The sequence below is a fragment of the Coturnix japonica genome, chromosome 7 (assembly GCF_001577835.2).
Source record: "Coturnix japonica isolate 7356 chromosome 7, Coturnix japonica 2.1, whole genome shotgun sequence".
Classification (NCBI taxonomy): Eukaryota; Metazoa; Chordata; class Aves; order Galliformes; family Phasianidae; genus Coturnix; species Coturnix japonica.
The window spans coordinates 7,591,091-7,614,688 of record NC_029522.1 but is presented as its reverse complement, the minus strand read 5'-3'; the positions used below and the strand labels follow the sequence as shown (position 1 = coordinate 7,614,688).

Here is a 23,598-nt window from a genome sequence, read left to right as displayed (position 1 = left end):
ATAGCTAAACTGGGTGGTCTAATTCAGCCCTGCTTTGGATGTGTTAGCTTAATTCCTTCAGCTGTGTTAGATTTCTTGATCCAACACCAAGCTAACACAGAAGGCTTCCTGTCCAACTTCATATTGTCTATCATTATCCTCCCACTGTGCCCTCTACATCTCTCCCCCAGCGCCGAAGCAGCCCCAGGTCTATCTTACAATGGTAGGAAGGAACCAGTTGTCTCAGAGTGACAATATTTGTCTGTCATTAGTCCAGCTTGGATTTCATTAAGTAAACAACAGTGAAAAATGTTCAAGACTGGGACAAACCCAATGTTTATGCACATTATCCAAAAGAGGATATTCTCTGTGTCTTTGAATGGAAATTAAAATTCTTACATAAGATTCTGAAAACTCTGTAAGGAGTTTGACCTTCCCCATCCCTTAGCCTGCTCTGAAAATCTCAGCCCCTTATGTTTTACGGGACTTGTAGCACTGACTTAATAGCTCTTTAGTTATTAGAGAATAAATGGTTTTGTTCTTCAAGTTGGAATTATATTAAAAACCTTTATTAGCATGGCTTGGCAAACTGTACTTCTGGCTAGCTTTCTGGCCCTGGGTTAGGCCATTCTTGTGGTTTCTTAATGACATGCTATGAGAGGGATGTACTTTACGGGAATCTGGTGCCAGGTTTTGCGTGTGTTAAGAGTCATTTGCCATTTGTTCATATTCCTGATGAGTGAAATGCACACACACAAAAATATTTAGTTATATCTTGCATTCATCTGGCTTGATTTTTGTTGTTCGCAGCTTTTTTTTTTTTTTTTTTTTTCTTTTTTTCTTAAATATTATCTAGTCTATGTGAAGTACTGGTGACAACTTAGCTCTGGCATGGAACAGGGGCCGTTACCAACGTTACTTTGTTGTCTGGGTTTTGTGTTTTTCCGAACCTTCCCTTGGTAATTTTGGCAAAACTGCTTCACTGAGAGAACTCCTCTGTGCCATGCGATGGGTTTCCCCGGCTCAAAGCAGAATTAGGCCACTGGGGCAACGCAACTTCGTGAAAGCAGCTGATCGTGCCATGGGCAAAACACCTCAGAAGTTTCTTTCCCACGAGACTTGGTGACACAGAAGCAGTGCCGGGATGTGATTCAACTGTTTGGGTTGTTTTCCCCTCTTGTAGTCTGTTTATTTGCTTTACGATCAGCAAGTTCACCTCGCGTTGCTTCTGCAGATACCATGCATTAGTGTGAACAGCTGATGGAGCCAAGTACCCAGCGGGTGGGAGGTGTGTGCGTGGGGGGAGACGGGGCTGGAAAGAAGGCATGGGACTTCAGTAACCTTTCTTAGTTGTCTTTCCATCTCGAGAGCAGTTTGCTGTGCGGATGTGATGCTGGTAGCATAGGTGGGCTGCTGCGGATCTGACCTGTCACTCTCATTCTCTCCACAGTGGGGAAGCCTCACAAGTGCAACTACTGTGGCCGAAGCTACAAGCAGCGCAGTTCGCTGGAAGAGCACAAGGAACGCTGCCACAACTACATGCAGAATGTTGGCATGGAGGCTGCCGGGCAGGTCCTGAGTCACCACGGTGGGTGGACACCATGCCTTGAGGCCTCTTGCACTTGGAGCACATCTTACGGGGGTTTTCCATCTGTTTTTCCTCCTTCCTTTGTGCTTTGTATCGCTTCCATCTAATCTATTACTTGCACTCAGATAAGCAGGAAGAGAAAAGATGGGTTAAAATCCCCGCTTTGGTTTAACAGCACTTTTTTTTTTTTTTTTTTTTTTTGCTGATTTTTTCAAATTGGTGTTTCAATTTTGAGATATGCAAGTGTGTGGACACTTATTAAAGTGATAAAGGCACCAGTGCAAAGTTGCCATAAAAACTAAGGAACATACGAATCCCCTTCCTCTGCTTGGTGAAAGTGACTGGTACTTTTAAGAGGTAAAGGTGGTAGACATACTCAGAGGTCATCATTTCTATGTCTTACAGTAATATATCCTATCAAAAAAATAAAAAGGAGATGTAAAAAGCTCCGGAGCTACACGAAGTCAACAGTGATGATGAAAGTAATTATATATATATAAAAAAAAAAAAAAAGTTTATGCATTTGCATGTGTTAGTGTTACTATGCTAACGCTACATGTGTTAATATACAAAAATACTGAAGGCTGCCAAAAAGATGGTTGAAAGCAAGAAATGTCAAACCCTGAATTTGTGTTCAAACATTTCTGTAGCTATTGGTACGGGGAGCAAGCGTAACATCTGACTGCAGGGTTGTAGGTATATTTGGAGTGCTAAACAACACGAGTTGTCTGAGAATTATTTTCATTCAAAATCAGTGCTTCAGACACTCAAAATCTTTTAAATTTTAACAATTAACTTTAGATATTTGGCACTCAAAGTACTTATAATTTCTTACTGTGGTGGAAATATAAAAAAAAATACTTTTTCCATTACGAGTAGAAAATACCATAAACATGAGAATATCAAAAAGGCAGACAGTAGGTAAATAAAAAAGGGAAATAACTTTTTTTTTTTTCCATTTTGCTTTTCTTTGTTGAGAATAGTCATGTGGCGTCATTTGGAAATCAATTATGTGAAAATTCTGAAAGGTCGCTTCTAAAAACGTAAAAAAAACAAGCAGAAATGAAATCTACTCAACGTTTCTACTACAGACTGTTTTTTGGTGGGAAGAAAATCACCCCAAATTCTAGAATACTGTACTGTGACAATTTCAGATCTATTAAGGTACATGACCCAAAATGTTTATACAGCTCTATTAAGTAGCTACTATCTTTTTAGATGCCCTGGAGACTAAAATTTAACCTTTAAAATTTAATGAATGACTTCGAAGATCTTGAAGTTAGCGATTATCTGCGTTAGGCCTGACTTTATGTGTATAAAAGTCAGTAGAAAGACTCATCTGATGGCTTTGCTGCTTTTGGGTACCCGTTCTGCGCTTGATGGAGCACTTTGCTGATAGTTCAACCACATACTCCATTCCCAATAAAATACATGCTTTTCCCTCTGCAAGGGTGGGCCTATCTGATTAACCAGGTAGCTGATGATATCAGCCAGCGTTTTCAAAGGGAAATAACAGTTGGCCAATATGACAGTAGGAGTCTTTCAGAGATCACTTTATGAAGTTTCTTCCCTTATTCTGCTCAACTTACAGATTTTTCAGTGATTTATTTTAAATAGGTTTACTGCTGTTAGTGTGTTTCTGAGCAAATCTAAATCCTCTTCTGAGCAGCTCAACACTATGACAAGTGGGGCAATTTTTTAACCTCGTGTACCTAGAGAAGTTGGAGTGGCTGACCTTGCATTGATTTTTCTAACAGCCAGAGTTAAACCAGTGCAAACCCAATATGGTTATCTGTTTTATTTACAATCTGACTTTGCTTGGGCTTAAAATAGAAATGTTCAGACAACCGCTTCATTATTTTTTTTCAGCAATATTAGCTTAAAACAACATTTTGTCTTCAACTGTTGCCTATTTCTCCCCTTGGCAAACATGACTAAATCTCTCCTGGTGAATGCCTAAGGGACTTTACATCATGCTGGTTAGAGGGGGCACAGTGATGGCAGTTGACAGTGACAGGTAGTTCTAGATCCAGGTGGGTGCTAGCAATAAATCTCCCCTCACATCCCAGTGCTCCCACCTGGGAAGCTCAGTGTGTGCTTTATGGTTCTGCTTTTAAGTCCTTTCTCCAAGGAGCACAGAGGCACCTCAGAGGCACACACAAATGATTACTCTGCTGTTTGCTTCAAGTTAAGGCTCAGACTAACTCTGAAGAGTGCCTTGATTTCCTTCACCCTCATATTCCACACTTTGGAAGGATATTCTTGGGGCTGAGTGAATATATGCTTTGGAGATTCCAATTGCTGCTCAGTTTTGCATTTTGTTAAGTGTTTAGCTTGCCTGGCTCTCTTTCCAAATGCTTTGTGAGGACTTTGTTTTTTCTGAGTGTTGTGAGGCCTGCCCAGCTGAGGTCAGTACCTTCTCCAGCCATGTGCTCTAGTTGCTAAAATCGTTGCCTTGAGTTACTTGGATCTGTACACTTGCACTGGCCTCTAGAAACACGGCAGAGGAACTCCTGTCCAATCCTTTAACAGCATGATGTGAAGAAAAGGTGGGTGTGAGGATGTTCTCATTCCCACCAGCATCCTGCTTTTAGGTGTAGGTGTCTCTCTTTTAGGTGCTGTGTCTCAAACTATTACATTCATTGTTTCAGATCAGTCCAAATTATTGTTGCAGAGGTTAATTCCAGTAAACACGGGCAGCCCTTTGAGAATTAGGAGCTTTTCAAACATTGCTCTCTGGTTGATCAAATTATAGGCATGCTGCAAATATTTACTTTGATTTCAATTATCTTTGCCTTGCAGACGGCTGGGTCACCTGACCAAGGCCACAAGGGGATAAATTACCCAGGAGGCTGGGTTCAGCGTGTGGGTACGAATGCACAAGTTCCTGGTGCTGGGTCTCCCTCCATCCTCTCTCTGAGCTGCCCTTCCTTTTGGCTGGGTCCTGTCCCCAGCTGAGCTCAGCGGCTCACTCACATGCTGCAAGAGGGTTCCCCTGATGCTGTCAGCTATTCTCAGCTGAGCAGTTCTGGCCCTTGAGGTGGAAATTAGTGTGTAGTCTTCTAGCTGGTGTTGTGTTAGGGGTGATGAAAGGGACAGACGCTGAAGGCTGCATGTCTGATGTATGCATTATCGAATAGGGAGAAATGCCAGCTGTGGTTTATATTCACATATATGTATTCCTCTCCATCTCCACAAAGCAAAAAGTCCAAGGAAATTCTTAAGATAAAGAGCAGAAGAATACTCTTTTTTAGGAGGAGAAAGGAGCTTAGCCGTAGGCTGTGAGAGGCTCAGAGGCCAACCGCACACAAAATACACAATGGCACTGTGTCCTTCCCTCTTGCTTAGTTGCTTAAAAATGCAGTTAAAGTGCTTGTCCCGTGGGGTACTTCACACCAGTGTCTGTGGGAATATATCCTGTCATTTCTTAGTGCACACACATACACTTCTTAAATAGCAATATTGTGAACTTAAGAAAGGAAATTGAGGGTGATGTAGTAATGCTAATTTATACCAGCTGAGACTTAGCCCAGTGTCTGTTGTCTGCACACAAAAGTATTTATCAGCAAAACACATGCAGGGCAATTTTTTTACTTGGTTCTTCCCCCCCCACTCCCCATCCCCCCAATTCTTTCCTCACTGGAAGAGCAGGAACAGTTTTTTAACAGTGTGTGTGGTTTCTTATAAACGAGGAAGAAAAAAATGAAAAGTATCCCTATGACCCTAACACCGATGTCTTCAGGAAAATAAAGACTTAGCTCTGGAGACCCTCCAGGTTTGCATATTGAGAGTCTGAGCTTGAAAATGCCATTTGATGTTAACTGTAGCTGAGGACATCAGCTATGTCAGGGAGAGTGAACATCCAGGAGTGCAGCCTGCTAACAGAGTGAAAGCATCCCTTAACAGAAACATTCTCAGCCTTGGGCTTTTCATGGGCTGGATGCATTGTTTTTGGGTTAAAAAGTCTCCCTGAGGGGACACCATAATTTCATAGGTTAAAAGAAGTAGTTGTATCAAAGCTAGTTATAACATATCAGCTGTTCTTCTAGCTCCTACTACCCAAGGTAAGGAAGCACACCCAGGCTATTTCTATCTCTCCTCCTTCCCAGGAAGTCTGTGTAACAATACGCATTCTGGTAACTTATTCTCACCTCAACTCAAATGCTGGTGTGATTGAGCGGTTATGGAGTTGAGTTCTGAGGCAGTAAAAAGAGTTTACAGCATAAAATGTAGGAAAGAAAATGTTCTTATTGGTGATGGTTTTAGTCTTAAAAGTCCAAGCAGAATTTTTGCCTGACTCAGAGAAGAACAGATGTCTTTTTTAGCACTATTCATTTGTTGCGGAAGAAAGGTTTCAAATTCCACCTAGGAAATTTTGCACACATATGCCCAACAGTAGAGTTATTCCATTATTAATCTGCGTAAGAAATACAAATGTCACTACATTCTGGGTTTGATGAGAGAGCTATGAAAGTAATTAGGCTTTCATTCGATTCTGTGGGCAAGTACAGTCCTATGAAGGCAGCAGATCATTGTAGGAGATATTTAGAGCCCACTGCGCCTCCTTAGGTTCCCACTACAAGTCTTGTGCACCTGGCATGCCAAGGACTTGAACTTCTTGAAGTGTCGCTCTTGTCCAAACCTGTCCCATCACAGTGAGGACAATTACAGCCACTGAGCAGGAAACCAGGGTTTTGTTAAGCTAAGAGGACGGTCAGGCATCAATTCCTTGTGAAAATCAACAGATGCAATCATTCCTTTCTTATAAAATCTCAATAAAAACTTGCCTAGAACTAGTGCAGATAGCTCTGGACAAAGAGTGTTTGCGTAATTGTAAGAATTTAGCCATATCAATGACAGCATTTCAGACCTCCCAAACTGCTCTGGGTATTACTTAGGCCATTTGAACACTACATCCCAGTTTGTTGCAATGTTAGATTCGTTTCATATTTATGCTTTTTCTTCCTCTTTCACTGATGCCAGCAGGACTGCCTTGTAAATGAGAAACTATTGTGTTTCTCAGGAGGAGCATCCTGTACAAATAAAAAAGCAGCAGAGTAAATCATTTTATAGCATATGGGAGATTCTAAAACTCGAAGTACTCAGCTTGCCCTAGCAGCAGAGGCACAAATGGAATCAAATGAATAAATTGCTATGTTTTCTTATTATGAATGCCTGAATTGACAAGTTCACCTGAGCAGATAGCTCTGCTTTCGTGATTGCCTGGAATTTGTGCTTCCTTACCAGAAAGAAGGCAAAGATGAGGCTTTTAACACCTCATTTTTCATATATTATGTGCTAGCAAACAGCTACATGTTTGAGAACAGATGAGTGATTATTCTGCACTAGGATCCTGAAGGCAGTCAAGTTACATGGGAGGAAAGCAAGCTGGTGATGTTCATTTATGGCACAATCACAAATGAAAGGTAACTGAATGAGAAATGAGACAAGAGGCTTCTGTAGAAACAATGGAGTAGAAGATGTGGGGTTTGGCCTTTCTCTGCTACCTCTGCAATAGCAGCTGTGACTTTACTGGAAGATTTACCTAATGAACAGAATGTGATGGGATACTCGCAGACTTGCATTTACCAATTGTTACGTCTGTGACTGATGGGAAAAAAGCTTTAGTTCAAAAACTAATTAGTTTCTTTCACTGTTTCTAAAGGGAATCTCAATATCATGTTAATCCTGCAATTTCAGTACAATGTGTGGTGAATTTAGTCTCATATGTAGAAATAAAGGAAACACCTTAACAAATAACGTTCTTCATTTTGGAAGCCTCTGTCTTAGGGAATGCAAAGCCATTTTGCCAAAGTTTTCTAGTCATTGAGATCAGTGTAATAAGAAAATAAGAATGATAAATAAGATAAGCGTGATATTAAGTGAGACCACCAAGACAGTCATAAAGTTACACTGGGAACATGGGATCGTGCTGGAGGGAGGAAGACAGAAATTCTGATCTACAGAGGGAATTTTTTTAAGTACTGTGTACCAGAAGATCTTTTCTCCTCAGTGGGACCCTCTGTACTCAGAACAAAATAAGTCCTTTATTATACATAAAGTGTAACTTCTGTAAAATAAGATGATCCCAGAGGCAGGCAGTGGAAGAGCGTGGCTCTGCCTTCTCAAAGGGGAATGCTATCTGAATGCCCACTGTGTTCTTGCACCTTGCTTTATTTTGTGTTGCTCTAGTTGCACAATCAGCAGAGCTCAAATGTTTTGTGTCATCTGTCAAGTGTAGACCAGACTTGTCTGATACAATTTTTTGGTTTTATGTAGTACCTCCTATGGAAGATTGTAAGGAACAAGAGCCTGTGATGGACAACAATATTCCTATGGTGCCTTTTGAGAGACCTGCTGTTATAGAGAAGCTGACAAGCAACTTGGGAAAGCGTAAAAGCTCCACCCCACAGAAGTTTGTGGGTAAGCTTGAGATACGCCTTTTATTATTTTTAGAGTGTAGCTGTAGGTCGCTACTGACTTGTGAAAGACAGCGAAAAAAAGAACCAAGGGGAAAGGTAGCGCTCTCAGAATGTGATTGTGGTGGGGAGGGGTGATAGTTGAGATGGGTTAAAGCACAGCAAGACATTCTGAAAACAATAGAATTAGTTTTGCCAGTCCAGACCATTCAAAAGTGAGGTCCCCATAATAATAAAAATGACTTAGAAAATCTTGAGCTTTTTACTCTGCCTTTAGTCTGTTTTGGTTTTTTTTTGTTAACTTTCCTGTGACCCTTTGTCTTTTCGACAAAGACTTGTCATCTTTCCCTCTCCTCACTCAGCAAGTAAAAAAGTAAGACTCATGTAATTATCTGTCTCCATATGTGTATGTGAAAAAAAAAAAAAAAGAATTATCTCATGACTTGTATCTTGTATTAATTCTTGATAGTTAGCAACAACTGGTCTGATAATAGCAGCATAAGGAAGCAAAATCACATTGCTTCTGTTAGAAGAAGTGCATGCTCCAAGTGCAGTGTCTGCACCTGGTAAATTTTGTAGTGCGTGAATATAAAACAGTGTTGGATCACTTTTGATGACCAAATTCAGAGTCCTAGACCCAGAATTCCTACTTTGTATCTGGACATCTTAAAATTCTTCAGCTTCTAACAGAAGATAGTATGGAAAATTTTACTGGTGTTGAGTTGTACCTTGGATCTACTCTTCACAGTAATTGAGGCAGTGTTAAACTTGTTAGGACATGAGGTAGGACAGAGTTATTTGGGCTAAGTATATGCTGCTAGATGCTGAACTAAGGTAATGTGCGTCTTCCACACTCACTCCCTGAAAGGACTGTATATAGGTTTTAAGGGAATTGTATACTCATTCTGCCTACACCAAGGACACCTGCAGAGAGAGGATTGAAGGACTGCAGGCAATTAAGACAGCCATTTGGAAAAGTCATTGCCCCTTGGCTAAATGGATATTCAGACAGATTTGTTAAATCACCGCTGAGGATGGCTTTAAGCAAACCCACATGATTTTGAATTGTAGAGGGCTAACAGCATGCAGCATCTCACCTGGTGCCACTGACACACTGACCTGACTGCTCACAGTCAGCTGGCCATCCCCAAATACCAGTGCCAGGGTTTTTCCATTCACTGACTGAAAATTTTCGTGTTGTTTCTTTTCTGTCACTTTCTCTAACGGGGTTAGGTAAGAAGTATTGGAACCCATGCAAGGAGTGCTAGGAGGCATCAGTTCCTTTTCTGTATTGTTATTCATCTTCCTGCGATAAAAGCTTAAATCTTAATCTGTTTTCTTTGAGTGGTCTGAAATGATTTACTGTACAGCTGATAAGAACTGGAAGGTGTGTATTGTGTTTTAACTTACTGCTGTGATGCATGTTAGGGTTGAAAAGGCTGACAGTAGGAGCGGAACTCTCCACAAACCAAATCCAGCTGTAAGAGATTGTAGACATGGCAGATTTCCATAGTGTTGTCTTAGTAAGTGCTGTTCTTCTCTGCACATTGTGATCAGCAGTGAAATAGTTATCTGTGCTAGACCTCAGACCTCTTGCAGCCCAGAAAGGAAGAAGGGCAGTTCACACCTCACCTTTTTTTTTCTTTCTTTTTTCCCCTTTAGTGGTGCACAGACTTAGATGTAATTATGTTTGCAATACCTCTTAAAGGTTATCTTTGTGAGGGTACAGAATTCATCTGCGAGGGTGTGAGGGCCCTCTTCCTTCTCCTTTGGGTTTTGGAGTACTCATGCTGTTGCCATAAGCAGTATAGTTTTGCATGTTGTAAGTGAACCTCACAACTGAGTTGATTCACTGTTTGTATGTTACCAATAAAATCAGTTTCTGGAAGTTGCAAATGACAGCCTCTATTTTAGACCAAAAAAGAAAAGTCCACTCACATGCTTACGGTCATACGTTTTTACTGTCTTGAAAGGCAAACTTAACAATTGGAAATCCTTGCATGAGATATGCTGTAGCTTTATGTTATTCTCTTAAGTAGGGTATACTTCTTTATTGTAAGATGAAGTTGTTTCTTTTACAAGCATAACAGATCATCTTGGTATTCCATTTTTCTGAGGCTAGGAATTCAGAGTTCTGCGTGACATGCAGCTTTTTATCCATATTCAGCCATAGGGGAAGGTGTGCTCATTCACATTTACTGAATCTTATTTTCCTTCCATTTCTGATCTTTCCTGGCATCAGTATCTGAGCTGAAAACCTGGGCTTTGCTACCTTTCTTTTTCATGGTGACCTCACTTTTCTTCCCATTTTCTCCCCAGTGAAATGTTGTTCAACTCTGTCAGGAAGAACGTGTAATGGTTCTCTTGCTTGCAGGAAATTTTCTTGTGCATACATCGGGCACCCTTCCAAAACTACTTAATGGCGTTTATGAGAAGGTCCTGTAAGCATAAGCTCAAATCTTTGCATGCTACATCTATCGATGCTTTAGTGCTCTTTCTGATCAGCAGACTCCAAGGGTCAGAAAGAAACTTATTCAGTGGTAAATACTGTAACTGACTTTTCCAGGGTTTCCTGTGGCTTTCTCCAAAGTGTCTGACATTGCAGTTGCTGTAGGTAATTGATGAAATGGGCTACAAGTATCACAGGACAGACATGTTTCTGATGCTTGACCTACCTTCAGAAACCTGTTTTGAGGGGGGTTTCTGCATGCCTTAAGATGATCACAGCAGAGAGTGTTTCTTCTTCCACTTGAGTAATGTAAGGCAAGAATATACAGAATGTAAGCATAGTTGGGAGTGAAAATGTAAAATGATTAAAATGATTAGTCTGAAGTATAGGCTTGGCCGAAGAGGAATTAAAATTGAAAACTATGTTAGATTGATTTGTTATTATTTCTTCTGAGCTCTGTATCTTATGTCCTCTTCTCCCCACATCATCATTTATTTTACTTTTATGTGTGTCATGCCATTTTTTAAGGCTCTGACATTATTGAAACATAATTAAAGGAATGAATAATTCAGGTCACTGGCAATTTACTATTTACTCTGCTGTCTGGTGGAATCGCTAAATGTGGAAGAAAAAAAGGAATCAAAATGATGTCTGGCTCATTCATCCAAGTCATCCATAAGGGACAAGTGTTATCTCCTGATCACTCTAGTCTACAAAGGATTGAGAACATGTTTGGAAAGTGGATCAGACTCTTCCACCAGATCCAGTTCCTTTTTCAAATACAAGAGTAATATGGGTGACCAGAGCAGGCAACGGGCTGATGGGCTTTTTCATTTTCTTTTCCTTCTCCCACTATGCCAAAGATGCCACGTGCCTCCTGCAGCTTTCTTCCTACCTCGTCTGGAAAGTAGCTGCTCCATTTCAAGCGGAACTGGACCACTAAAGTGTCATCCACACTATTGGCAGCAGCACAGCCATACCTGTAGTGAAAAGAGGATGTTTGGCAAGAGTTATCCTTAAGCCATGCTAGATAACTAAAGCTATGACCATTTGGTTTCTCTGTATTTTTTTTTCCAAATGTAATGTATTGACAAAGGAACAGTTTTCTATGTTTTTTTTGTAAAGTAAGTGTAACACAGCCAGCCTTAGGGAAACTTATCTAGGTGTATAGATGTGGTATCTAATCAGAAGCACATGAGCAGAATTGCTGAAGGGACCAGGCATATTTATGTGCTTCTCTTTAAGCTCACATTTAATTACCTTGCTAATCAGGGCTAAGTTCCCAAGCAAAAGGGATGCATCATCTCCAAAGATAACCTGATTGTTTCACGGGTAATATAAAATTATTTCTCTTTGTGCATCCATTTGAGATAAGCCACACTATATGGAAGGAATTATTATAGCCTAAAATAAAATGCTGAATGATAGCTATGTTGAAATGTACTAATGCTATTTGGAAGAGATTTGGGATTACAGTTCTGTTTCTTTCTTATGTTGGTTTATACATGCTTTGTTCCAAGCGATTTTGGCAAAAGGTAAAAGAGTTTTTTGAGTTTTTTAGTTCTTGGATAGCCTAACTAGTTGTATGCATTGATTCCCTGAATTAATTAGCTTACAGCATTAAAGAAAAGTGTGGTTTTATGTTCTGAGGCAGTGAAAAATAACAAAGATGGTGAAAACTCACCAAAATTATTTATCAGACGTCATAAAATCAGTTTAAAAAATGAACTGTTAACTAACGTTCATGTGTGTGAACACACGCGGGTGAGTGCATCTTGTATCTCAGACATACTGTTATGCATATCATCTTTTATGTTTAATTAAGAGGAGTTATTATATGAACTTTCCTTTTCCTGACACTCTGAAGCCACCGCTGTAAAAGCAGTGCTGCTGCGTTGCGTCCCGACGTAAGCAGCTGCAAATTTGTTAAGTTTAAAGGAAATCTATGATATGCATCATGCACTGTAACTCCCTCAATCTACCTGTTTGTGGTCGCTATTGCATGTATCTGTAATGCCACTGATTTGGAAAGATGTGAACCTGGACTCACACAGTGAGTCAGCTTTCATTGTCATTCTAAGAATATTTATCCTATGGCAGTGAAGGTCACTTTTGCCTTTTACTGAGCTATATGTGTGATTTTTGTTTTCCTGCCTAAACAGGTGCAGGGCTTTTTTGTCTTTTTTTTTTTTTTTTTTTTTTCCCAGTTCCAGTTGGGGATAGATATTTTTTTTTACTAAGGGGATGAGCAGCAGAAGTACTTCACCTTGAACAGAAGATGTCAGGTATTCATGTTATTTGCTTCATTCTGTGGCCAGCTTTGGATTCTGGAGTGCGTTTTGCTTCAAGCTGAGATTTTCTGTCCTCCTTCATCCCTTTTGCAGTGAGACCTTGGAGTGACTGCATGGATTTTTCTCATTCATTTCCTCTTGTCCCTTAGGTGAAAAGCTCATGAGACTTGGCTATCCAGATATTCACTTTGATATGAACCTATCCTATGAGAAAGAGTCTGAGCTGATACAGTCTCAAATGATGGACCAAGCCATCCACAATGCAATCGCCTACCTTGGAGCTGACTCACTTCACCCCCTGATGCAGCACACACCAAGCACAATTGCAGAGGTGGCTCCAGTCAGCAGCTCACCTTACGCTCAGGTCTATCATCCTAACAGGATAGAAAGGCCCATTAGCAGGGAAACAGCTGACAGTCATGAGAACAACATGGATGGCCCGATCTCCCTCATCAGACCAAAGAGTCGAACCCAAGATAGAGAGGGCTCCCCCAGCAATAGCTGCCTGGATTCTACTGACTCAGAGAGCAGCCACGAAGACCGCCAGTCCTACCAAGGAAACTCTGCCTTAAACCCCAAGAGGAAGCCAAGCCCGGCTTATATGAAGGAGGATGCCAAGGCTTTGGATGCCACAAAAGCTTCTAAGGGCTCTTTAAAGGATATCTACAAGGTCATCAATGGAGAAGGGGAGCAGATCAGGGCTTTCAAGTGTGAGCACTGTCGTGTTCTCTTCCTGGACCATGTCATGTATACCATCCACATGGGCTGCCACGGCTACCGGGACCCGCTGGAGTGCAACATCTGTGGCTACCGAAGCCAGGACCGCTACGAGTTCTCATCGCACATTGTTCGAGGGGAGCACACATTCCACTAGGCCTTCTCATCCAAAGGGGACTCTTATGAAGTAGAAGAACTGCACATGAAGAAATACTGCACTTACAGTCCCACTTTTCCTCAGACATTGATACGCCTGTTTTGTTGTTGTTGTTGCTGTTGTTGTTGTTGCTGTTGTTTAATTAATATTATTGTTAACCTTTTTTTTTTTTTTTTTTTTTTTTAAATTGTGGGCTCAATTTCATTTGCTCTGCCCGGCTTAAGAATGGAAAGAAGGAAGGGGAAAGGTAAAAGGGGGGTTGGGTTGTTGTTGCTGTCACTTATTGGGGAGTGACCTGATGTGTTTTCTGTGGGAGCTGAAAGGCAGTCTGTTTCTGTCTCAGCTGTATATCACGTCCTATTTTGGGATGTTGCTCAACCCTGCTAGCTGCTTTAAAGTCTTGACAAGTTGCCACTCATTTACAATTTTAGACAAACAGAAACATTTCAGAGGAGAGACTCTTTTTTTTTCCGTACGTGCAGATATGGTGTGGGGTTTCAGTGGCTGGAAGTCCTTATTTTGCAGAGTGAGCTATTATTGTTAAAGCAAAACTGCTTGGGGACTTAGAAGCATCAGTCAAAGTCATCATTCCTTTCACAATTACTTTCTAGGGTGAGCTTTATTCCTGGACGCAGTGTGTATTGCCCTTCTAGAATGTAAAGGAAAAAAAAAAAATTAAAAAAAACAGGAAAAAAAAGAAGAGAAAAAGAAAAGAAACGTAAGTCTTAACACTGTACTACGTAACAGCAATTTAGTTTCATAAGTCTGAGGGCCTTCTGTGGTAAGCTTGAGGCTCTCCAATTTTATTTTCCTTAACTTATGAAGCACTTTTTTTAGAGTTGTTGATTTGCTGTTACTCCATGCCTATGTGTTGACTCACTGGCTTCTTAGAGACCCTTGGGAGCCTTAATTATTTAGTTACACCCTATGGTTTTTAAAAAAAATCTAATTTACAAATAATGTTTAAACTTGCTTCTGGGACCATAAGTGGTCTAGGAGTGGGTGAGAGTCTGTAGTTTACTCAAGAGGTTCTGCTGCTCTTCTAAAATAGTTTTATTTTAAAATGACAGAGGTGAGAATAACAAAAGTACTACTAGCAAAGTGTTCATTAAATATAACTATATATCTATATACACCTATATAAATACTTTCTCATTCTATTATCACAGTGTTAATCTCTAGGCAGCAGCCTAAACTAATACTGGCAGCTGAGAAGGAACTAGGGGCCAGATCACTGGCCAGCATTGATCCTTTTAGCTCCACTGGGTTTAATGGGACTGCCCCAACTATTTCAGCTACACCAGAATCTGAGTCTTGATCATTTTTTCTGTAGTTGACATCTTATTTGCTGGAACCAGTGACTTCCTTTTGTTTTCATGTCATCAACTGTCCTTTAATTTAGGAGTGAAAGCTCAGGTTTTACTGAATGGCCTTTGCTCTTGGGGAGCGCACTGGCTCTGCAAACACACAGATCGCAAATGGCCTTCCCTGTATCTTCAGTAATTGATACACGGAGGTGCTGTGCTCTGATTTCATTTCAAATTTAATTTCTATTCATAATTGATTTATTTCACTGTAGAGAAAACAAATGAAACAAACCCCATCACAATTCCTTGAGCTACAGACTGGACAACAGCAACCAAAAAAGCCAACACACCAGTGTGTTTTGTTTCCTTTGTTCCTCTCCCCAAAAGTAACAAAGCCAGCAACCACCCAAGTTGCAGGTTGCATCAGTTAAAAACTGGGCTTAAACCTATGTGACAGATTGCCATTGAAACCCAACTGTTTGTACCAATCACAATTGAAATGTTGTTGTTGTGCAACAAGAGCACAGCTTGAGAATGGAAAGAACTGCCTGAGTTTAACCCCCTCCACGCGAGCAGTCTCTGTGCGCTCAGTGAGACCTTCTCCAAAATATAAAGTAACTAAAGTATAAGAGAAGGGAGCAAGATCAGGCCATAATGAGTTCCCATCTGCTCACTTCAATCTGCGTACACCATACACGTGCCAGTTTACTCTTTGTTTGGAGGGTACTGCTTTGTTGGTTTTTTGTTGGGTTTTTTTTTTTCCCTTTCTCTTCCTAGACCTGGAGCATTTGAAAGTAGGAGCTGAGTGGTATCGATTGAAATCTTTTTATGGTGACATTCTTGGCAGCCAGAACCTGTGTTCAGAAAGGATACAGTAGATCATGGCCAGATTACCTGATGACTGCTTCCCAGCACTGAAATGCTATTAAGTAGGAGCTGGTAAAGTCTTGCAGTAGCCTATTAATTATAATACAATATGGAGAGAAATGTCATCTGGTGTAATATGAGAGCTATCAAGGCTGGGAATATACGGGCTTTGGAGAGACAGATTTAAAGACCTTTTCCCAACATTGTTCTTAATGTAGTTGGGTTCCTCCTCCTCCTTCTTTCCTTATTCTAACATAGAGGAAGTTGCTGCCATTCTCCAGGCTGTTCTCATTCTGTTACGCTTGGTGCAATCAAACGAGTTTGTGCAGGAGAAAAAGGAGATGCTGTAGGGCATCGCTTCCATTCTGTATGGCTGATTCCCTGGAGCAGTGGAAGATGGCTGAGGAGCTGTGCTCTGCATCATCAGGTGTTTGGAAATCCAGAAGAAGGGAGTTGCTTTTATTGCATGTCACAAAGGGTTGTGGGGGAGGCAGCTGTTATTTCTGCTTGGGCAGCAAAAAGTATTTAGGAACGATGTGTAAAGGGAAGGTTGCTGAAAGTCACTGGGCTTGCCTGGGGCTCTGAAAAGATTCATCTGTACAAAAAGAAGGGTGTCTGAGTATCATTTTCTGTCTGTGGGAGATATAACGGTCCTTTCTGCCTTCTGGTGAGTGGGGGGAAGGAGCTATAAGATACGGTTTAGGGGCTTGTGGTAGCAGTGGTTATGGGAGGGCGGTTGGACTAGGTGATCTCGTAGGTCCTTTCCAACCTTGTGAGATTCTGTGATTCTAAGAATGTGGGCTTTGGATTTTTCAGATCGTTAGCATTAGGGAACAAGTGTTTAAAAAAAAAAAGTGCCTGTGCAAGGCGCAGGGATTGGGGAAAGGCAGAGCATTGTTTGTGTATCCACAAATAAGTTGTTGGCAATTATATCCACAGCTTGTTAGAGTGCTCTTTCACTTGCTGATGGTTCATCAATACCTCCTGCAGTGTATATCCTATAGGTGCTTCAGTGATCAGCGAGAGAGGCGCAGTGGTGTTGTAGCTGGCTTCGGTCAAGCCCAACTCCTCATTCCAGTGGCAGCATGCAAGAACTGTGTGGGAGAGGTACAGTGCATTGATACCACAGGAGCAGAGAATGAGGAAGGGGACACACTGTTAAAGCTGCCTTCCAAAACCTTCATTTTTTGGAGAGCAAGATGAGTTATTGCATTAATTTCTAGTAATTTCTAGTAATTTCTGTTATCATTGTCCTTTTCTGAAGGCTCAGTGAAGCTTTTAATCTTAGACCTAGAGAAAGAAAACAGATTAAATTCCAATCTGAGTTTTGAACAGAATTTTGGACTACTGTTTGTTTTAGTGTTAAGTTCCCACTTGGCATTACTGCTGGGAGAAAGGAGCAATCCCAGGTTCCTCAAAAGCAGATGCCTGGTTGGCCAAGGGAAAACTAATGGAGAGTTTTTTACATAAGTCATTTAGACCCCGTGCGGAAGCATATGAACTTTTTCTAAGAAAAGCTGTTGAGTTGTGTCAAATTCATTAGTCATTCAGAGCATACTAGGAATTTCAGTAGGTAATCCTTGGCCTGCAAATCCAATTGTTCTGAGTATTTGGTCTTTGAAATCGAACCTGGCTGATTTTTATTGGACTCCCTTGAAATTCTTGGAATCGGGTTTCCAGTTAAAAACATGCATTTGCAGATTCAGGATTGGCTTCCTGAACATTCCTCATATTCATTATATTAAAAAAAATAAAAAATAAGGGAGCCGTTTCTGCAAACATCCCTGCCAATAAACCCTTTCACTTCTTTTTACATCCAAAATGGCAAGATTCTGACTCAATTTAGAGTAGCACGAGGCTATTAATTCACACAGAAGCACGGCTGCTTATTGTGCTCTTGATGTGATCCATATTCCTGGAGCAAAGGGCATTATCTATATATCTGCTGTTACAGCCAATGGATTTTACAGCCACCCATCTTTGCAGTCACTTAGGAGTGCACATCAAAATATATAGCATTTTTCAGCAAAGCCAGCTCTTTACTCAGTAACTTAGGAGATTAAAATAATTTTATTCTCCTTAAAAAGTGCTTCCATCTATGAACTGATTAGAGGTGTCCAGGCATTAACCACTATTGGTCCATATTAGAGAACGAATCTAAATTTGTAAGCTGGCCTTTTTTTAATTAAATAGTAGTAGTAATTTCTGCAGTCTGAGGGGACAGCTCACAAGTAGCCGTGTAGAAGTAATGTATATTTACTCATCAGTGAAGAAATTCTCTATTTTTAAAGAATTCCCGAATTTCTTTCTGTTTACAAGGGTGCTCCTAAACTGGGGCTGTCAGGAAGAGGAGGAAGGCCATGAATCCAACCAAACCCTTCAAAACTGGCCTTCAGTGGGATATTATTACTGTTGTCTTGGTCCTGAACTATTGTTGTGTTTTTTTGTTTTTTTTTTTTCTTATTTGGGAACACGTTGTGAAAGATGACAGAGAACAGTCCTTCATCCAGAGAAAAGCTTTGGAGACAATGTAGGGAAAGGTGCTTACTTCAGCCGAGGGCAGGAGCAGTGCTAATGCAGTTCCCTCACAAGGTAATATTCCTTTTACTTAACTCTTGCTGTGCATTATAATGTAATAAGGAGGGATAAGGGAGGCTGCACTGTTACCTGAATCAACTAAACTCGAGGGAATTTTAGGAAGAGTGTGATGAAATTGACTTGGATGCTAGAAATGGGCATCTTTGCTTGGCTTAGTATCCTTTAAAAACAAAAATAGATGGCAGTAATGACTTGCAGTCTAGAGCAGTTGAAGATGTTGGGAAAGTATATTTATATATATGGTATTGTGCGATTAGATTTATGCTTTATTGTTAATGTGCCTTTTAAAAACGCATTTTGAAAGTTCATGATGTCGTTCATGGTATCTCGCCCTGCCCTTTCAGAATGCATAACAAGAGCCAACCCAAAGTAAAACCCCTTCTTGTACCGCAGGCAAGGCAGATCCCAGACCCCCATGCTGTTTTGGCAGCTGGGCCGGGAGGGAGCTGTGCTAGTGTTTAGCTGTGAGGTAGGCAGGAAGAGTCTGTAGGAGTGGGAAGAGCTGCAGTCATCCAGGTGCATCCAGCTGGAGTTGGTCAATGGGGCTGCTCCCAACTGACTCAGAGTTGGAAGATGTGACCATGGTGCCAATGCCACCCCAGTCATTGGAACAGAGCAAGGAGAAACCCGTCTGGGTGTTGTTATGGCAGAGATGTGTGTTGGAGGCCAGGAGGAACTCCCTCCCTTCTTTATGGGTTTAGGAGCTGGCATACTTGGGTGAGAAGTGCAGAATGGTTGTGGTGCTTTCCTGGCAGGTTGGTGACCTATTTTCAGACCTGCTTATTTTACCTTCAGCATCTGAAGGTGCCAGCACAGCTTGAGTCTAGTGCCAGCTCCTTGGCACAGGTCTGCTGGGGCTGACCATCCCAGTGGGAGGATGGATGAGGAATTAGGGAGAGAAGAGGCAGAATTGGCACTGTAGAGACAGTATTCTTTTTTATCCCATTAAGGAAAGGGTTGAAAGATTGGCCAGGGAGAGCATTGCCTGTTTACTGTTTTAGGCTCATGCAGCGTTCCCAGTTACTTCAGTTCACTTCCAGCCCTCAGAATGGTGGTTACTGCCCTGCTCACATGGATCCCTGTTTGGGAGTACAACTGCCCATGCTCTCTTGCTGCAACATCCTTTTCCTTTACATTGTGAGACTTGCTGTTCTGTGGGCAGCAGTGACCATCCTAATATTATTTACGGTTAGAGAAAGAAAAAAAGAAAAAAGACAAAGCTTTACAGTTAACCCTGTGCTTAATGAGTTAGATGAGGGCTTTCCTTGCTGAGTGGTACAGCGCAGCAATTACCTCCAGCTCGTGGTCGGCAGCACCCAATAGAAGAGTTCTGTGGTGACGGCAAATCCGCAGGTGTGCCTGTAGCAGCCTTAATCCTTTCTGCCCAGCAGTATGTGCGTGCTGTGCTGGCAGCCTGCAGTCCACGTTGTCCATTGGCATGAAATATGGGAGCCTCCTGTGAGGCAGAGGGGAGAGCATGATGCCATTATTGGCACAAAGAGGCCAGTTTGCAGTAAATTGGGCCATTTAGCTTTACCTCAAGTGACGTGGAGTAAGAAAAGCTTCTTGAAGGGGTAGAGGTCACTGAATCCCCGACTATGCACTTACTGGGATTTGACATTGCTTACTGGAAATGGATGTTCGCTTCTGAGCACACTGTAACAAGGGAAGGACTTTTGGTTATTTTTTATGTTGTAGTTCAGATTCTGAAACTGTGATCGATTCTTTTGACTTAATTGTCAAGTGTTCTCAGAGCTTGAACGCGTTCCCTCCCTCTGTCATGTAACAGTTTCCTTCGGTTTTCAGTTGGTTTCTCTTTCTCCCCCTTTTCCTTCTCTAAGTCTGGGCCTGCTCTTATCTCCTGTAGCTTGGGGCTGTCTAGGGTTTTATTTTGTGTGTGTGTGTATGTGTGTTTTTTGTTCATCGGCTGTACAGTCTGTTTACATATTTTTGTACTCAAGTGTAGTTTTATATTAAAAACAGGAAAAAGAAAAAAAACATAGTTGAATTGAGAAAAAATATTAAGGTACGTACTCTTTGTAACACTTTAAAGACCTAGGGTACCTTCCGAGGTGACTTTGCAGTGATGTAATTATAATACTGTATATTTGCCTTCCTTTTTAGTTGGTTTTATTTTCTGGGTTGTTTGTTTGTTTGTTTGTTTTGTTTTGTTTCCTAAAATGTATATCTTTTTATGAGAAACTGGAAACTTTTAATGCAAATGTTCAGAAAGATTTAACATTGTAAAGTAAAAAGTCATATAATGGGTTGTTTTTTTTTTTTTTCCTGTTGGAAGAAAATGCTTTAAAAAGTTTTACTACTGTTGTATTCCAGGGTGGGGGTTGCCAACCCCAAATTTCCTTCTCGTGCTTCATTCTTGGGTCTTGCTTTCTAAAAATGCTCATTGCAGACATGGATGATTCGCTTGTATTAGTTTAAAAAGAAAATCACAAAGAAAACCACCTTTTAGGGGTATTTTTCGGTTCAAGTGCAATACTTCCCCCGATGTCTTATTAATGTACGATGGTTTCCTTTTCCTTTCCTCAGTCAACACAAATCAGTGAAGCAAAATGCTCTGTCTTAAATACATTCAAAGATAAGTTTTGAGTAAGTGCAGGAATTCAGGTTTTGGCTGACAGAAAGTGAGAAGCTGTAGGTTAAGACTGAAGCCCAGCCCTTAACTCCGGCTTGTATTCAGCACTGACACACATCCAGTGGTCTGAACTGAGGACAAATGTGTTCTTGCCTCTTCCTTCCTTTTCTAATTGCAGCTTTCTTTTCTTCCTCTTAAAAAAAGAAAAAAAGAAAGAAAAAAGAAAGAAAAAAGAAAAAAAGAAAAAGAAAAAAAAAAAAAAGAAAGAGAAAAAGCACTTAATATTGATGTTTATGGAAAAATAATGGAAAAGAAAAAGATTGCTTGGTCCGATCCAAAACCCACTCAGTGGAGACTCGCACTGAGTTTGATGATGGATTTTGGATTAGGCCTAAGCTCTTAGCTAGGGCAAAGCTTCCATTTGCTCTAATGGGAGAGATTTGCCAGCGTAAGAATTACAGGACTTGTGTCCTTTATCTACCTGAGAGACCAGAAAAGCTTCTTTACAGTTGTCCTTGTCTTATATATGTTTAGATGGGACTTGTTTTACATATTATACATATTTATATATAGCGTATTTTTAATGCCTTTTCCCCCCCCTTCTCCTCCCCCGGTAGACTGAAACCGCTGTTCTGTAAATATGTATTTAGGTACATAACAAAAGAGAAAAACCCCATTGAGATTCTTGGAAAGGCAGTTGCTGCGCATGCACAGGAGCCACTTTTGTCTCTTAAATTTGTATTTAAGATATTCCTTTTTAATAATAACAAAGGTGAGGAGACCATATGATGGATTGCCAAAATATTTCCCCAGACTCGGCTGTCTGAGTTGAAGAAGAAAAGTGCACTCTGTGGGGTGACTGCCCACAGGTTCACTCTTTTAGGGCCAAATTCTGGTAATCTGCTGTAGGCTGTATAGGTTCCCCCTCCAACAGGGACCATGCTGGAGCAGTGGGGTGGTAGCAAAGCGCACCAGGTCTTGTGAACGTAATTTCAGATTTTGAGCCATTTGTCACAACACCTTTTATGACATGCGGGGCTGCTCTCTGCCCACTCGGGTGCCGAATTCCACGTTGGTCCTGGTTCCTCCCAGGTCAGGATTTTTAGTTCTGAGCTCAAATTGAGGAATATAATAATAATAATAATAAAACCCAACAAATTAAAACCAGAATTTACTCCAAAACCCAGCGAGCACACTGGGATTTGCCCCACTGCTTCCCATGGAAATCAGAACATCATGCTCTTGTAAAGGAGTTCAGCAATGATCACTGTTGCAGTGGTGCATGTGAGCAACCCCAATGTAAACCCATATCCCTCTGCTGAAGAGCTTCGCTGCTGTAGACTGAATTATGGGACTTATTTGGTTTTTATTTTCCACCTTAGTCTACATGCATACATATGGTTCCACGTCTGTATGTGTGTGCTCTGTACATGTGTGAGTGTTGTGCAGCCACGTGAGAGTGTGAGTCTGTATGTGTGTATAAATAAAAAGAAGCTGCAGAAACTTTGTAATACTTTGTGAAAAGGATTATATTATAAAGGTTTGTACTGTCTTGAGTGCACAGCTACTGGAATAAATGTAGGGAATCTCAGGAACAAGCATATAATTTGTCCAAGAATTATTTCTTCTCAGAAGTGTAAGTGCAGTTTTTAATTCTGTATATTATTTAATATTTTACCAATAAAAATAAACTTCTGACATGAAAGGGTTTTCCATTCAAGCTTTCTGGAAGCATTGGTGTACACATACATTTTTCTTCCTTGCAGCAGGAAATGGCAATTTTATGCCTCAAAGGAATCACGTTTCTTACCTGGGTGCAAATCCTATTAGCTAAGTGGAGAGGCTGAATGAGTTACGAGCTGGGGTTATGAGTGGGTTATGAGACTGGGGGGTGGGGCCAAGATCCACTTTGATGTGCATTGGAGCTAACGATCTTTCCATCAACTTCAGAGCACGAAGCTTTTTAGCACGAGTTCAACAAGTGTTCTCTGTCAGGTGCTGTTCTGTTATACGAGGGCATCGCTTATCTCACACCAAGGCTGCCATACTTTTGGAATGAGTTGGTGGCCTGACGTGCAGCTTGTTTGGAAAAATGCTGAGATCATGTAAGGAATTACTTTGACTCCTTCCCTCAGCTTGGGTTTGTTTTGGCTGAGTTCCCCTCTGCTGTGTCCAGGGGCCATCTTATGAGTATGAATTTATTGGGCAGTTCACATTGCTCAATTCATTCTTACTTTCGTAACATGGCTGTCAGTCTGGTGGTGGTGTTCATGATATAAAAACCAAACAAGCAAGCAAAAAAATAAACCCACCTCTCCCGAATAAAAGTTTGGTTATTTGTTTTAAGAATTGTAAATTCTTGGTTAAAGATTAACCAGCCTCTCCCTGGTAATAAAAGTGTTCATCATTGACATGAGAAAGGGAAATGCTTCAGGTATCATCTGAATAAAACTTAATCCTTTAAGTTGCTTGATGTATGTTGGCTCAGAGGAATGACCCTGTTTTCCTGCACTTAGCATTGCCAGCTCCTTGGTTTTGCTTCAGAAGGACCCAAGAGTCAAGTAATTTGACAGTCCCAATACTTGATGCATAGGAATCAGGTTGTGCCACTGTGAAACTGGTTTGACCCCTTA

The 23,598-nt window shown here is 41.0% G+C and overlaps 1 protein-coding gene across 16 annotated transcripts in view; it reads left to right on the top strand.

Annotated features, from left to right (window-relative positions):
- Positions 1-22,670, top strand: part of IKZF2 (IKAROS family zinc finger 2) — a 109,727-nt gene extending 87,057 nt beyond the window's left edge. For 15 of the 16 annotated variants that reach the window (XM_032445739.1, XM_015867969.2, XM_015867965.2 and 12 more), the window contains 3 exons: positions 1,430-1,567; positions 7,847-7,990; positions 12,876-22,670. In XM_032445739.1, coding sequence (XP_032301630.1) covers positions 1,430-1,567; positions 7,847-7,990; positions 12,876-13,600 — 1,007 coding nt within the window. In that variant the 3' untranslated portion in view covers positions 13,601-22,670. The remainder of the gene's footprint in view (positions 1-1,429; positions 1,568-7,846; positions 7,991-12,875) is intronic. The other variant, XM_015867970.2, reaches the window with a different exon arrangement.
- The last annotated feature ends 928 nt before the right edge of the window (positions 22,671-23,598 follow it).